This window comes from Egretta garzetta, unplaced genomic scaffold, assembly GCF_000687185.1.
Source record: "Egretta garzetta isolate BGI_Z169 unplaced genomic scaffold, ASM68718v1 scaffold72, whole genome shotgun sequence".
NCBI classification, from domain to species: domain Eukaryota; kingdom Metazoa; phylum Chordata; class Aves; order Pelecaniformes; family Ardeidae; genus Egretta; species Egretta garzetta.
Window position 1 is genome coordinate 573,374 of NW_009259032.1, and position 12,274 is coordinate 585,647.

The window sequence follows — 12,274 nt, forward strand, 5'->3', positions numbered from 1 at the left end:
ACTTCAAGATTATTGCTGAAACTTGTTACAAGAAATACCAGCGCGTTGATGGTTTTCTAAGATGACTCCTTCTGGAGAGGATCAAAACTCCTCGTGCAAGAAGATAAATGTTAATTGGATTGTGATAGTTACCTGTGACTTCAGGGCCTTGGAGGAAGGCTGTACTGATCAAAAAACTCTGAGAAAGTTCTATAAGTACAGCCTTACCCCTGGATTCAAGGGTGCCTGTCACCAGGAGAAACTCTCTATAGCAACAGAATAAGAGGATGCCAAAAATTACTGCACTGTATGATCTGCTGGCCTTGTACCATGTCTAAACTTTCATTCCCGCATTTAATATTTCTTAATGCCTTGATTAGGGCTTCCTGTAATGCTGTTTGTGCCACAACAGCAACAACAACAAAAAAAAAAAGTGAAAGATTTTACAGAAGTTCTACAGAGGCAGGTAATTTATTTGTAAATCATTGGCAATACTTAATATTTTAGTGTCTGGCTGTCACTTCAGTAAGCACCTAAAGACAGACTATTATCTTGCAAACACTTTTAAAAGATTAGGTTTCATAGTGATGAGATAACCACCAGAAAATCCAAAGCTATCGAAAAAAAATAACGTGATGTCTCTTCCAACATGCTGCAAACGTACACATGGTGTTGCTGAAAGGAAAAGCAGATGATGAAGGGAGGAAACAAAGAAAGTATGCAGGGAAGTTTGGGATACTGGAAAAATCAAAACCAGCTGTGCACCCGCACGCTTGTGAGCGTATCAGATAAGTAACATAGCAATGAAGCGTGTATAAAGTATCAGCATGTGGTATGCCATAGATACACGTGAAGAAGCGTACCTGATCCAAATGGATCTAACAGGAGAATGATTTTCATATTGGAAAAAAAGCAGAGTAATATAGCTGGAATACAAGGATGATCTTTGAGAAATAATAGCACTTTGGGAGAAAGAAAAGCGGCGTAACCTTCTGTTTGCCCTATCAGTTTTCTTTAATGCTTTATCTCTGCTGTTGTGATGAGGCCTTGTCATGGAAACAAAAGCTTTTAAAGAGGAGCTGTCAGGGTATCTAGGCCATCTCATTGCCAACGCAGAGAAGTTTGCCAGAAGTGATTTTTGCAGTCTATTGATAAAATCTTGAACGCTATTGCGCTGTTTCTTTGGAAGACGCAATTGCACATGTAAAATAAAAATCTTCAGAATTCTGGAAGGGAAGATTTCCCAACTGCAATTAGCCCCACTTCTGTACTGGATTATTTACATCATTACCTTGTACAGTAAATAATTTTTTTCCTTTGATAATGTTTAAACTCCTTAAGCATTTTACTAACCCTTATCCCTGACCTGTCTTGGGCAGAAAATGCTGTGGTTACTTAGCAACTCTGCTGGAGGAGAAGGCACTGTTCCCAGTTGCGCAGTTAATACTGAAGTTAATTTGGCATTAAATCAGAAATTGAAATTCTTTCTTAGGTATGAAGAATTTGAGCAACCTTTCACTGCATTTATTTTCTAAATGCAGGATGAGTTTTCTGAAAAAAATTACAAGAAAATTAGTGAACTTGTTTGCTAAAATTATTTTGACGTTGTTTATCTACAAACATGTAGCTCATTCTGGGCTAGTATTTCTACCATGCTTGTTATTTTTTTCCTCTGGTGGAAATGTCATCAATTAATTTATACTGAAAAATGATTCAGCAGATCTTGAAGCCAAGGATATGCAATGTCTTCGGGTAATTCTGAACTATCGGTCGCACAGTTTAATGTTGCTCACTTTGCTTAAGGCCTTAATCCACCTCCCAACATATAGGCTCTTAAAGCGCCATTGGAGATGCCGGGGGGTCTGAGACACCCGCTCAGATCCGACAGGTATGGCACAGGAGACAGGGGCGATCCAGATTCATCTTTAACTGAGGGAGACCAGGGAGATACCCCAGGGGGGGTCTCAGATGGCACTAGGTGCTTATATTTGACCCCGAGAAGGTTAGAAGAGCTGTCTCCATTTCTAGCTGAAGGAAGGATGTTTCTTACCTGCACATTTTTCATCAGCTGTATTTCCAGCCGTAGGGGTAACCTATGTTAAATGCTTAAAGCTAAAGAGTATGAATGCCCTTTGCCTGCTGTGTTAGCGTTTCATTTCACTCTAATGTGATTTCAGCATCCGATACCCCAGTTTACTAGCATTGGAAAGAAGTATAATGTCATTTGGGATATCTGCACATCTTCACTTTACAAAACATTAGCTTCTAAAACTCATTTACAACAGCGAGTACCAAAATTAGGTTAAAATGTGTGTGGCTGTTAAGAATAATAAAATAAGATTCTTGCTCTGGTTGGTGATTATACACAATAAAGTTGTGACTGGTGGCTTGGTCTGCTAGCATCTGTCTGAGTATACGTTTGGAAAGAAAAGTATAGAGGTTGCAGCCTGGAATGATAAGCAAATGTTGGAGAGTGTCAGGTTTTCCTCATTTATGGGTTTCATAACCGGAGGAACCCATTCTAATTTCTTCTGTCTCCTCCATCAGCAACTGCATGCCCTGTAGTCATATAACCTTCAAAAGATTCCCACTCTTTCAGGGCAGCTGGGGGCTCCGATAGCTACTTGGCAGCAAGTTCACGTGGACTAAGAAATGAAGCAGAGGTGAAAACCCCAAACCTTTTCTGAGCCAACAGAGAGGGGAAAAAAAAAGCTATGACCAAAAGAAGGCAAGGGGGCAGAATAGCTCAGGGAAACTCCTGCTGTTATCTGAGAAGCATTTTCATCTTGATCCAGGTGGAGTTTTCTTCTGACTACTAAGCAGTAGTCAGAACTGCACAATCATAACAAGAACCAGTTTGTTTAATGTTAAATATCAACTTCATCGGTTACCTAATAGAAGTATTTTGTGTACATTTTGCTTGTAAATGAAAAATTTTAAATTAAAAATTCAGAAAAGTATTTGTGATTCTGGTAACTACTTTGGCACCCTACTTTATTTTGTTCTTTTAAGAGTAGGGTTATTTTAGAAGGCATCTGTCTCTGTTATTACCCTGCTCTATTGTATAGTGTTATTTTTCTTCAAGCGGCTTTTGAAGTCATTTGTGGGGAAGCTGTACAGGTCATTTAGAGAGGAGAAGAGTTTTTAAAATATTGTTATCAAAACTTGCTTTTGTAAGATATTCAGGTTTATAAATTAATAAGGTGGTGTGAAGATATTTTTTTACAGTAATCAAAATAAATTATATTCCTTTAAAAAAACCCAAACCCAGCTGAAGCCATTTATATTTAATTTGATGCTTTCCAACTGTTCTGTGTATGATTCAGGCTTTTTTAGAGGCCAGTTTTAAAAGTTCCTTGTAAAAATAATTTATTCAACTTTCACAAAATTTAGTAATAGACTTAATGGATAAATTGAAGAAATAGTGGGAAGAGGAACTACCTCAGCTCACTAAGATGATGAATTTGAAGTTCTAGTCCCTCTAAATGAATCTTCTCAACCATTAAGTGGTCCTTTTTGTGTGGTTTTGACTCATTTTTGCTGTAAGGCCACAAACTATTTATTTTTATTATGCAATTGTGTCACTGTAATAGGAGAATGAATTTCAATCTGCCATATGTAATATCAGCCAAAGAGTGATGGAAATATTAAGAGCATTGACACTAGTTTTCTCATTTTTGCTAATAGCAGCATTAAGCTATTTTTATTTTACTGAGCAGCAGAATGGCTGCCAACTCTCAGACTCGGGTGGGCAAGAGTCAAATGTGGTTTATTCAAATGGAGGATGGCTGCCTGGCGAAAGTTTGCGTAAATGCTAGCAAGCCGTTTTCTGTGTCTATGAGTGTGTAGGCTTCAGAAACTCCCAGGTCAACTCTGGACTCCGTCATTGGCCACAAAATGGAAGACATTCAGCAACCTATTAAATTTTTGTGGGAAGCAACAGTCTAGTGCCTCAAAAAAAAGTTTGATTGACACATGCTTTAGTCAATGGTAGGAGATGAATAATCAGAAGAAACTGTTCGCCCCCTTCAGCCACCATTGCGATACACTGCATTTCCTACAGTGCTGCGCCGTATTGCAGTTGTGCGACTTCTTTGCTGGCTGTTAAGTGATAATCAGCCCCTGGAACTATGTTCCTCCCTGGGGAGCCACAGATGGGAAGGCTGGAGGAAAGGGGAAAACAAAGTGTGATATACCTCCTTCTCTATGGGTCTTTGTCGGGGTATGTTTCTGACAGACTTTCGAGTCGTGCTGTTTCATCATTTGTGAAGGCGTTACCGTGTGCATTGCTTCCTTGAGTCATCTTTCTTTGACTAAAGCTGGGGAGGACCGTTCTGTGGGTCACAGGTTAATACATCTCATCAGGATGGCTTAATTCCTAGCTTAAAAAGGCGAATTGCAGATCATTTATGTACAGTTACATACATGTCTTCTAGTATGTGCAGTGTATTGTCTCTAGCGTAAAAAGTATTTGATGGCAGCTCATCTACGGCTACAGAACTAGAACTGCTGCGAGACCAGGTGATGACCGGCAGGACGTAGTGAAGTCAGTGCTGTCTGCATGAGAGTAAGCATCTGAGCAGCAATTGCCTTCAGAGCTATATGTAAATGCTAGTAGTGAGATGACCAGCAAACTTCACGTAAAGTTCACTGAGCTGTCTTTTAAAAACTGAAACCCCATCCTTATTCTTCTGTTAAGAAAAATTTAAAGTGCCAGCACCTTTTACAGTGGATGGAAGCTTCAGCTTGTGTTGACTGTCTTAGTCCCATGTTGATTAAAGATCCTGTCTGCGGTCTCCTGTAATTGTATTGTTTAAGAACTTCTATGTCTTTGTGTTCAGGACAGTTATGAGTCCCCTTGGTTTTAGGCGGTCATCTCAAAATGACCTTTTTCTCCATGAGCAAAGAAATACTTGCTCTTCTGCTTCATAAATGGCTCTGTTCAGATCCAACAGCACATGTATTCTGTGCCTGTGCAATTGAGAAATTACTGAATTTCAGGAAACAGATTCTGTAAATTAAAACATACCCTAATTAGGTGAGAGATACTGTTACCAGGTTGAGTCTCCAACTGTATTATTAAGATTTTATATTACATGTGTGTTTGCAAGAGGACAGAAGGGCGGGGGGGGAGGGGGGTGCAGAGAAAAAAGGAGAAGGAAGGGATGAGATTTAGTTTTACTGTTTCCCAAGCTGCGACAGTTGGCCCATAAAGTGAACAATAGAGATCCAGCACTGGATGATTTTTCTTGAAACATCATATTGTTGAAAGCTCTGCCTTAAAACATTCTTTTTTTTTAAAGCCAACAAATAGACCTGTGATACAAACAGCTGCTGAACCCATCCCCATTCTGTGTTCTTCTGGGCGGTCTCAATGAATGACCTGAGGTTTGAGTAATCTACAGGACCCTAATAACCACTTATTGCTATAAAAAAATTAAAACTGCATGAAAGTCTAGATTTGGTGTGGAATGTAGCATTAGCATAGTGCTGGGCAAACTTCATGCTTTGGAAAATCAGTTTTGATAAGGATGGTTATCTAGGCTTATTGTAGAGTTCATTTTATTTCATCTGCCGCATTTTCAACATGATTATTTTGCTTCTCCCTAACCAAATTGGTATTGTCCCTTTCTCTCCCACCTACGCTCTCTGCCGTCTCTACCCAAGGCCACATTCAACCTTTCCCTCTTTCATCTGACTTCTGACTGCGCTGGGCCTGGGTACAGTCTGTTCTAGAAATAAATAGCTGTTTCTTACTGATACATTTTGTAGTATCTTGATTTACTTCGTTCTATTACTATTGCAAAAACGGGTTAAAGTTAATCAGATCCTGTTTCAGATATGAACCTGAAGTCATATGCAAGTTAACACTGCACTTGGTGCTTTAAAAAGTGACAATGGCACAAATATCTATATTCCTGCCCGTTAACAAATGCGGTCTTCTTTTGTGTGTGTTGACAAGAATGTTGCGAATTTGAAATGGTGCAAGGCAAAATCATATTATTATTCATTCATAGTAAATGGGAGCACAGTCTCATGTGCCTAGAGTTTGAAAAGTGGGAGAAGAAAGTATCATCTGTTGTACAATGCTATGAATGACGTATGTTGAAAATGTTCATTGGAAGAGCAGCCTTCAAACTCTGAGTGATAAATGCTTCTCTTTGTTATCTCCAAAGTGTGGTGGTGAGGAACTTGGGTAGCTGTGTGAAATGGGTGGTTGTGGATAGTCTGCCTTGTTCCCTGCTGGTGGCAGATCCCACAGCCTAGGTTCGTGACCACTCGGAGTTATTAATTCACTTACCAATCCATCTTAGTGCCAGGGAAAGCCGCCGCTTTCAGACTGGAAATGGCTTGCAACTTCTTTGAGGCTGTGTCCTACGATAAGTGGCAGTCAGGTGCTGCCGCTGGGTCAGGCGGCTGGAAGCCGGTGTGCAGCCCTGCAGGCCGTGCACGCTACGAGCATCGCTGGGCTGGTAGCTGGTGGCGTGTGCCGCGTGGCTGACGTCTCTCTTCTGTTTCTTTTCCTTTCTCCCTTCTAGCTGCAGTATTGAAATACGAGAACAACGTTATGAATATCAGACAGTTCAACTGCTCCCCTCATCCATACTGGCTTCCAAACTTCATGGATGTGTTTACCTGGTCCTTGCCGTTTGTGGGTGAGAAAGGTATGTGAATTGGCTCTGTTTGTAGAAACTGCAAAATGGTTTCTTAGGCACCGTGCACGTGGCCTTGTTTATTTGAAATGGCAGGAATAATTTGAAGACAGATGACTTGTTTTTGAGGACAAATTTGAAGAAACAGGCCTCAGAGGGGGAAGCAATTACCAGTGGTTAATCACACTTCTCATATGTTTGTATAATTTCTACTCTTTCCAGGCTATGATGCCATTATGTTTCTACTGTAGAAATAGATTTTCTGGCATTGCGGGCCAGAGGTGCATTCACTGAACAAAATTGTTATTAGCTGTTCCTTTATAAGCTCTTGGGCATTCCCTTGGATATTGCTTACTGCTCGAGGGACATCACAACAGACTTCACTACATCCTTACCCGGCTGAACTTTCCAATAAGATGATGATGGGTTGCTTTTTCACCAGCAGACACAGAGCTGGTGATGCTAAGACCCAGTCTGGTTGACTGTTCCTGGAGAGAGTAGAGAGATGGCGGGAAGAAGGAAAACCTGCTCCTCAGCCCCTTCTTTGCCCAGGGCATACGGTGCCTCATCGCTGGCAAGAAGACTCTAAAGAACTTAAAATGATGTTTTATTGAAACACGATGCTTTTGATGTTGCCTGAAGACAACTTCGTCCTATGAATGGCAAGCACACAAAAGGCATGAAAACACTTTGGTCTAACATATTAAATGAATACATAATGCAAACTGCTTAAACCCCAAGTCATTTTATTCAGGGCCTGAGACGAAGCTTGCTTTGATCTGTCCATTACAGTATATTGCTGCAACAGCAATTACTGCCAGAAAACTATAATAAACTCTTAAAAGCTGCTTGGAGTAACAGTTCTCTCTTAATAGGCAACTGGAAATACAGCCAGCTGTGGCTCTTACCTGCAGTCATGACCGGCTTTGTTTTCAGCTACTCTTGTACTAGGAAAGCCGCTGGTGAGATGCCTGAGGTCTCCGTGAACAAAGCAGATAGACAATAAAATAGGGATTAACAAAGAATAGACAGCTGTTTCCACTAATGGAGACATTACATAATCCACGCTGACGTGTGTTGCAGGCTCTTGTGAAGCAGATAAAACACTTTCATTTTCTTTGGCCACAAACTCAGTCAGACCGTTTTTAGGATGGGCCTGTTCTCTGTACACATTAGGGTTCGATGAGATGCTCTGTAAGGTTGTTTTTCCAGTGTTTTCCCGTCGGTGGCCTCCTCAGGTGAGGCTGCAGGATGCACGGCCAGATTTGTTGAGGTTCTGAGACTGTGAACACTCCTTCATCTTTTTTTCTTGGGTATTGGGTTTTGGATTTTTTTTTCCCTCCTCCATGCCTTCCCAGTGGTCACTCTTACCAGTTGCTTGGAACTTTTAAAGCCCTAAAAAGTGAAATCAGTGTTTTCCCTTTCTTTGCAAACAAAACTCATGGATGTAAGAGTGGATACTCTGCACAGCTTTTTATTTATTTCCTTTCTTCCTTATAGATTTTTTCCTTAAAGGCCAACCAAGGTAGGAAGCTGTTAGTTTCACTGGTGGTTGCTGATGTGGAAAGTCTTTCCGCTAATCCTGTCAAAGGAAAATATTAAATCCTTCACTAATGTAGGAAAAATATAGCTGTGTCCCACCCTTCTAATGTGCTAAGCCATCATACTTGTCACAGAAGAGGATTTTAATAACCACTTGATTAAATAATTTAAACTTTCAACCTGTGTAGCTAGTGCTAGGCTAGACATGCCTGGTAACCCTTTTAATGATGCTTACTACATGTAGATGTAGTGGAGTTTTCTCAATCTGCTAATAATTTCACATTTTACCTCGTAACTTTGGCTTTTTTGATCTCTAAATTCCATTTCCTTGGTTGTGATTTTTGCTGGGTGGTTTGTGGTTTTTTTTTTTTTTTTGCTGTTCTCACGCTGTGTGCTCTCTGGTTAGTGTCTTGCTGTTGCCTTTCCAGAAAGAGCTGGGACCAGATTAGGGGTAGCCTGAGGCTGACCCTTTCATGCCCTGAATTGCAAAGTAAGCAAGCTGAATACATTCTAAATTCACCAATAATGGCATTTCTATTGAATATAGTATAGTTTCAGCTGGAAGGAACCTACAATGTTAATGTAGTCTATTTGTTCCAGATTTCAAGAGACATTGCCCCTTTGGGAACATCTTACAAGGGTTAATGTTTTGTTGAACTGAAAGTACAGTGTCCAAAACCTGGATCAGTAAATAAATATTCTGTGATCCCTCTTGCTGTAACTTTTTCAATTGAAATGTCATTCCAGGGAATTCAAATCCTACTGCAATGTAGCATCAAGAGGAGAGTGGTCAGTTCTGCTGTCCAAGTTGAGTGAAAGGCAAAATTTATTGAGAAGGAGAAAACAAAAGTTACCTTGTTCACTGACAATTGCAAAAAAGAGAGATTGTAAACACATTGGGTTTTTTTAAGGTTTATTTGTTGTGGTGTTCGTTATATTTGGAACAATTTTTTATGGAAACCTGTACTTTTTATTAACTACATGCAACACTTCAGGTTTATATTACCTCATGTGTAAAACAAGGTCCATGTTGTTGAAAAAGTGGGCGCCATTTCTGTACTGAATTTTCATTAACTCTGCTACAGCTAGAGTTTTCTCTCTGACAGATGAGGGAAGTTTAATATCAACATTTTGTGTGTTTTCCCTTTTAGTGACAGAGATGCTGGTAAACGTGCTGAACATCTGCTCAGATGACGAACTGGGGACAGAGGAAGATGGGTTTGATGGTAAGAGCCTCCTGCCCTTGGCTGAGGTTGTTGGCCTTGAAAGTGCTTTAAAAGTTTATTTGCTAACCCTGGGATAATTTTCTGGGTCCCAGTTAAGTTCTGTGTCCCTGACAGCAACTGTTGTGCTAGACTCCAGTGGATTTGCTTACTGCATGGAAAGCATTAATGGAACTCTGCCCTGTTTTAACCCTTTCCTTGGTCTCACTCTTTTGGTTAAAAAAAAAATTGTATTTCCCTCCATGAAATCTGGGTTGTGTTGTCATGAAGGGGTCAGGTGTTGATTTTATGCGTAAGATCCCAGGGATTCCCATAGGACGTTTTAATTATATCAATTAAATGGTCTTCCTACAATGAAATAAGCTTCCTGCATAGCTCTTTCCAAGATGTCAGTACTGCAACTTCGGAAGACTTGTACTTGAAATATTTAATTAGCTGTCTCTTTTAATGCACTTCTGTATCTAAAAGGCTTTTAGAAGCAATACAATCAATAAAAATAAACACACAAACATACATAGAGAATGTTCTGACCTGACATTTCTGCTAAGAGAGGAACGGTCACTTCTGTGTCACTTGGGATGGAGTTTATATGTTGATGAGTTGCCTTGTACCTGTTGGTTTGACTATAAAGGATACTGTCTATCCTGCACTTTGCGGATTCTTAGAAGTCAATTTATTTTATTAGACGCTATTTTCTGTTAGGCTGTGCAAGAGTTAATTGCAACTCTCCAGAATGCCCCTTCTCAGTTGAGCGAAACTGAAAAAAATCCCACACATCCCTAATGTCCTTAATATGAACATTTTCAGTGTTTAAAAAAAATCATCTAGGAAATGAACAGAAATATAAAAAAAAAAAATTAAAAAGAACCTGGAAAAATCTAGCACAACCAAATACTGTCAAGATGTTTGTAGGGAGAATGAATGAACAGGAAGAATGAAGAACTTAAAAGTAAGACAAATATTTAATGAAGTTGTAATCAATAATTAAACTTCTCTCTCAAAGTCTTTATTTTTAATCTTTGGAAGAGGAAGCAAGATCATGGGTTTTGACAAATGTTTCCTTTGCAATGGAGAGGGGTATGGATGATAGTGCTTTGCTTTTACTCTGAAAAGCCAAATGGAATTCCCTGTTCTGCATCTGCTGCGGTGTGTGGACGTGAACAGTTTCTTGCAGGACTTGGGACAAAGACTGGATTTATTGAAACCAGTAATCAGTGGAGAGAAGAACACACCTGCTTTAATATTGTGCCCAATTTTTTTCTCATGAAATTTAAATAGGTAGCTACTGTGTAATTAAAGCAGCGTGTGAAACAGTACAGAGGCATACAATGAGTAAAAACTGTGTCAAATTAAATACAGTAGCAAGGAAACCACGTGCCTAAAATCCTTGGCTCAAGAAAGCACCTAAGCGCAGGCTGAAATCCCACTGAATGCAATGCCAAAGCAAAGGCTTTATGGGAAGGATTTTTAAATTAATTCAGCGTTGGCCTAACACTTTCTTTTAAAGTTGTACTATAAACTTCCATTGCGCGTAGACAGGCCTTTGCTAAAATTTTACTGCATCAGCGTTCCCATGCCTAAATTCCAGTTCAGCAGCACGTTTTCAAAAGCAGAGTCACGAGTGACGAGGCGTTAGGGACCCTCGCTCTCCAGCTGCAGGAGGTCTCTGCACCTACTGTGGTTTTGCTGGGAGGGGGGCGAACCCCCCGGCTCCCCGGGAGTTTCACCACCGCACTCCTCCGGCCGTGGAGTCTGCAGCATTGCAGGTGCCTAAGCAGGGGGGCGGGCTGAGATCCTCCAGGCTTGCATGTGTGTGTACTGCATCACGGTATCTAACAGCGTTGAAATTTCCAGATGAGGAATAATTAAACTGCTCCTGGTACTGTAATGCTAATACTGTTGCCTAAATCTGCTTTCAGATTTTTTCAGTATGAATGCTTTCTCTGTGTAAAACATTATGTTAAGGAAGATATTAGAAATGTTGTCTCCTTTAGCATGTGTAGTTAAAACCAGAGCTGGCATATGTTCATGTCTGCTTTCCCGGATAATCCCCTTAGAGCTGTAAAATGGGATCTGTGGCGCTGGTGCTGCAGCTTGCTGTGGGTGCACGCTTGTACCCCCAGCCCGCTGGAAGCGGTGGGCTCGTGGGGATGGTACACATGGAAGAGACTCCGAAGGATCCAGACATAAAAGTAAATTTGAGGGTTGATTTAAATTTAAATAGAGGCTGAGATCTTTAATGATTTCCGGGTGCGTTCTGATTTATTATCTGTACAACAGGAAAATCCTCTTTCTCTCGTAGATAGCTGAGTTCCCTCTTTTTTAATTTTTTTTCCCAAGAGCCTTGCCTTTTGGGGAAGAAACTACAGGATCCGTTTCTTTTGTGTTCTTGATGAAATATACTGGAATGATTATCAGCTTAAACCTGTTTCTGTAAGGGCTGTATATTGACAGCCTTGTAGTGGTCCAACATTTCCACTATTATTCTTCAATAATTTCTGTCCAGCTTCCTTGAAGGACTGCAGGCGTACAGTCCTATTCGCCCTCTGACATTTTTCTTTAGCAGTATTTCCCATAGAAGGAAATGCCTGATACCTGCAACAGCAGATGCATTTTGTTTGATGGAATGATTCTTTAAAATCATTGCTTATTTTTGCGTCATTGATAGTTTTCAGGGCTCGCTGTTGATTTCCTTTCTCTCCTTGCAGTTTGAACATGCCCTGACCTGGGTACCCACATGTAGTGAGAATGAACTATCACTGTGGTTTGCACTGATCATTCATTTCTTATCTTCTCTTACACTTTCTTGCCCTCCGTCTTCCCCTCTCACTTCCCCCTTCAAACAAGGCCCAGTCAGTATTGCCTGACCTCACTGCA

General features: G+C 40.4%; 1 protein-coding gene across 1 annotated transcript in view; it reads left to right on the plus strand.

Moving 5' to 3' along the window:
• PPP3CA (protein phosphatase 3 catalytic subunit alpha) overlaps positions 1 to 12,274 on the plus strand; it is a 126,111-nt gene that overhangs the window by 95,678 nt on the left and 18,159 nt on the right. Inside the window, exons 9-10 of the mRNA XM_035890346.1 lie at positions 6,519 to 6,644; positions 9,326 to 9,400. Coding sequence (XP_035746239.1) covers positions 6,519 to 6,644; positions 9,326 to 9,400 — 201 coding nt within the window. The remainder of the gene's footprint in view (positions 1 to 6,518; positions 6,645 to 9,325; positions 9,401 to 12,274) is intronic.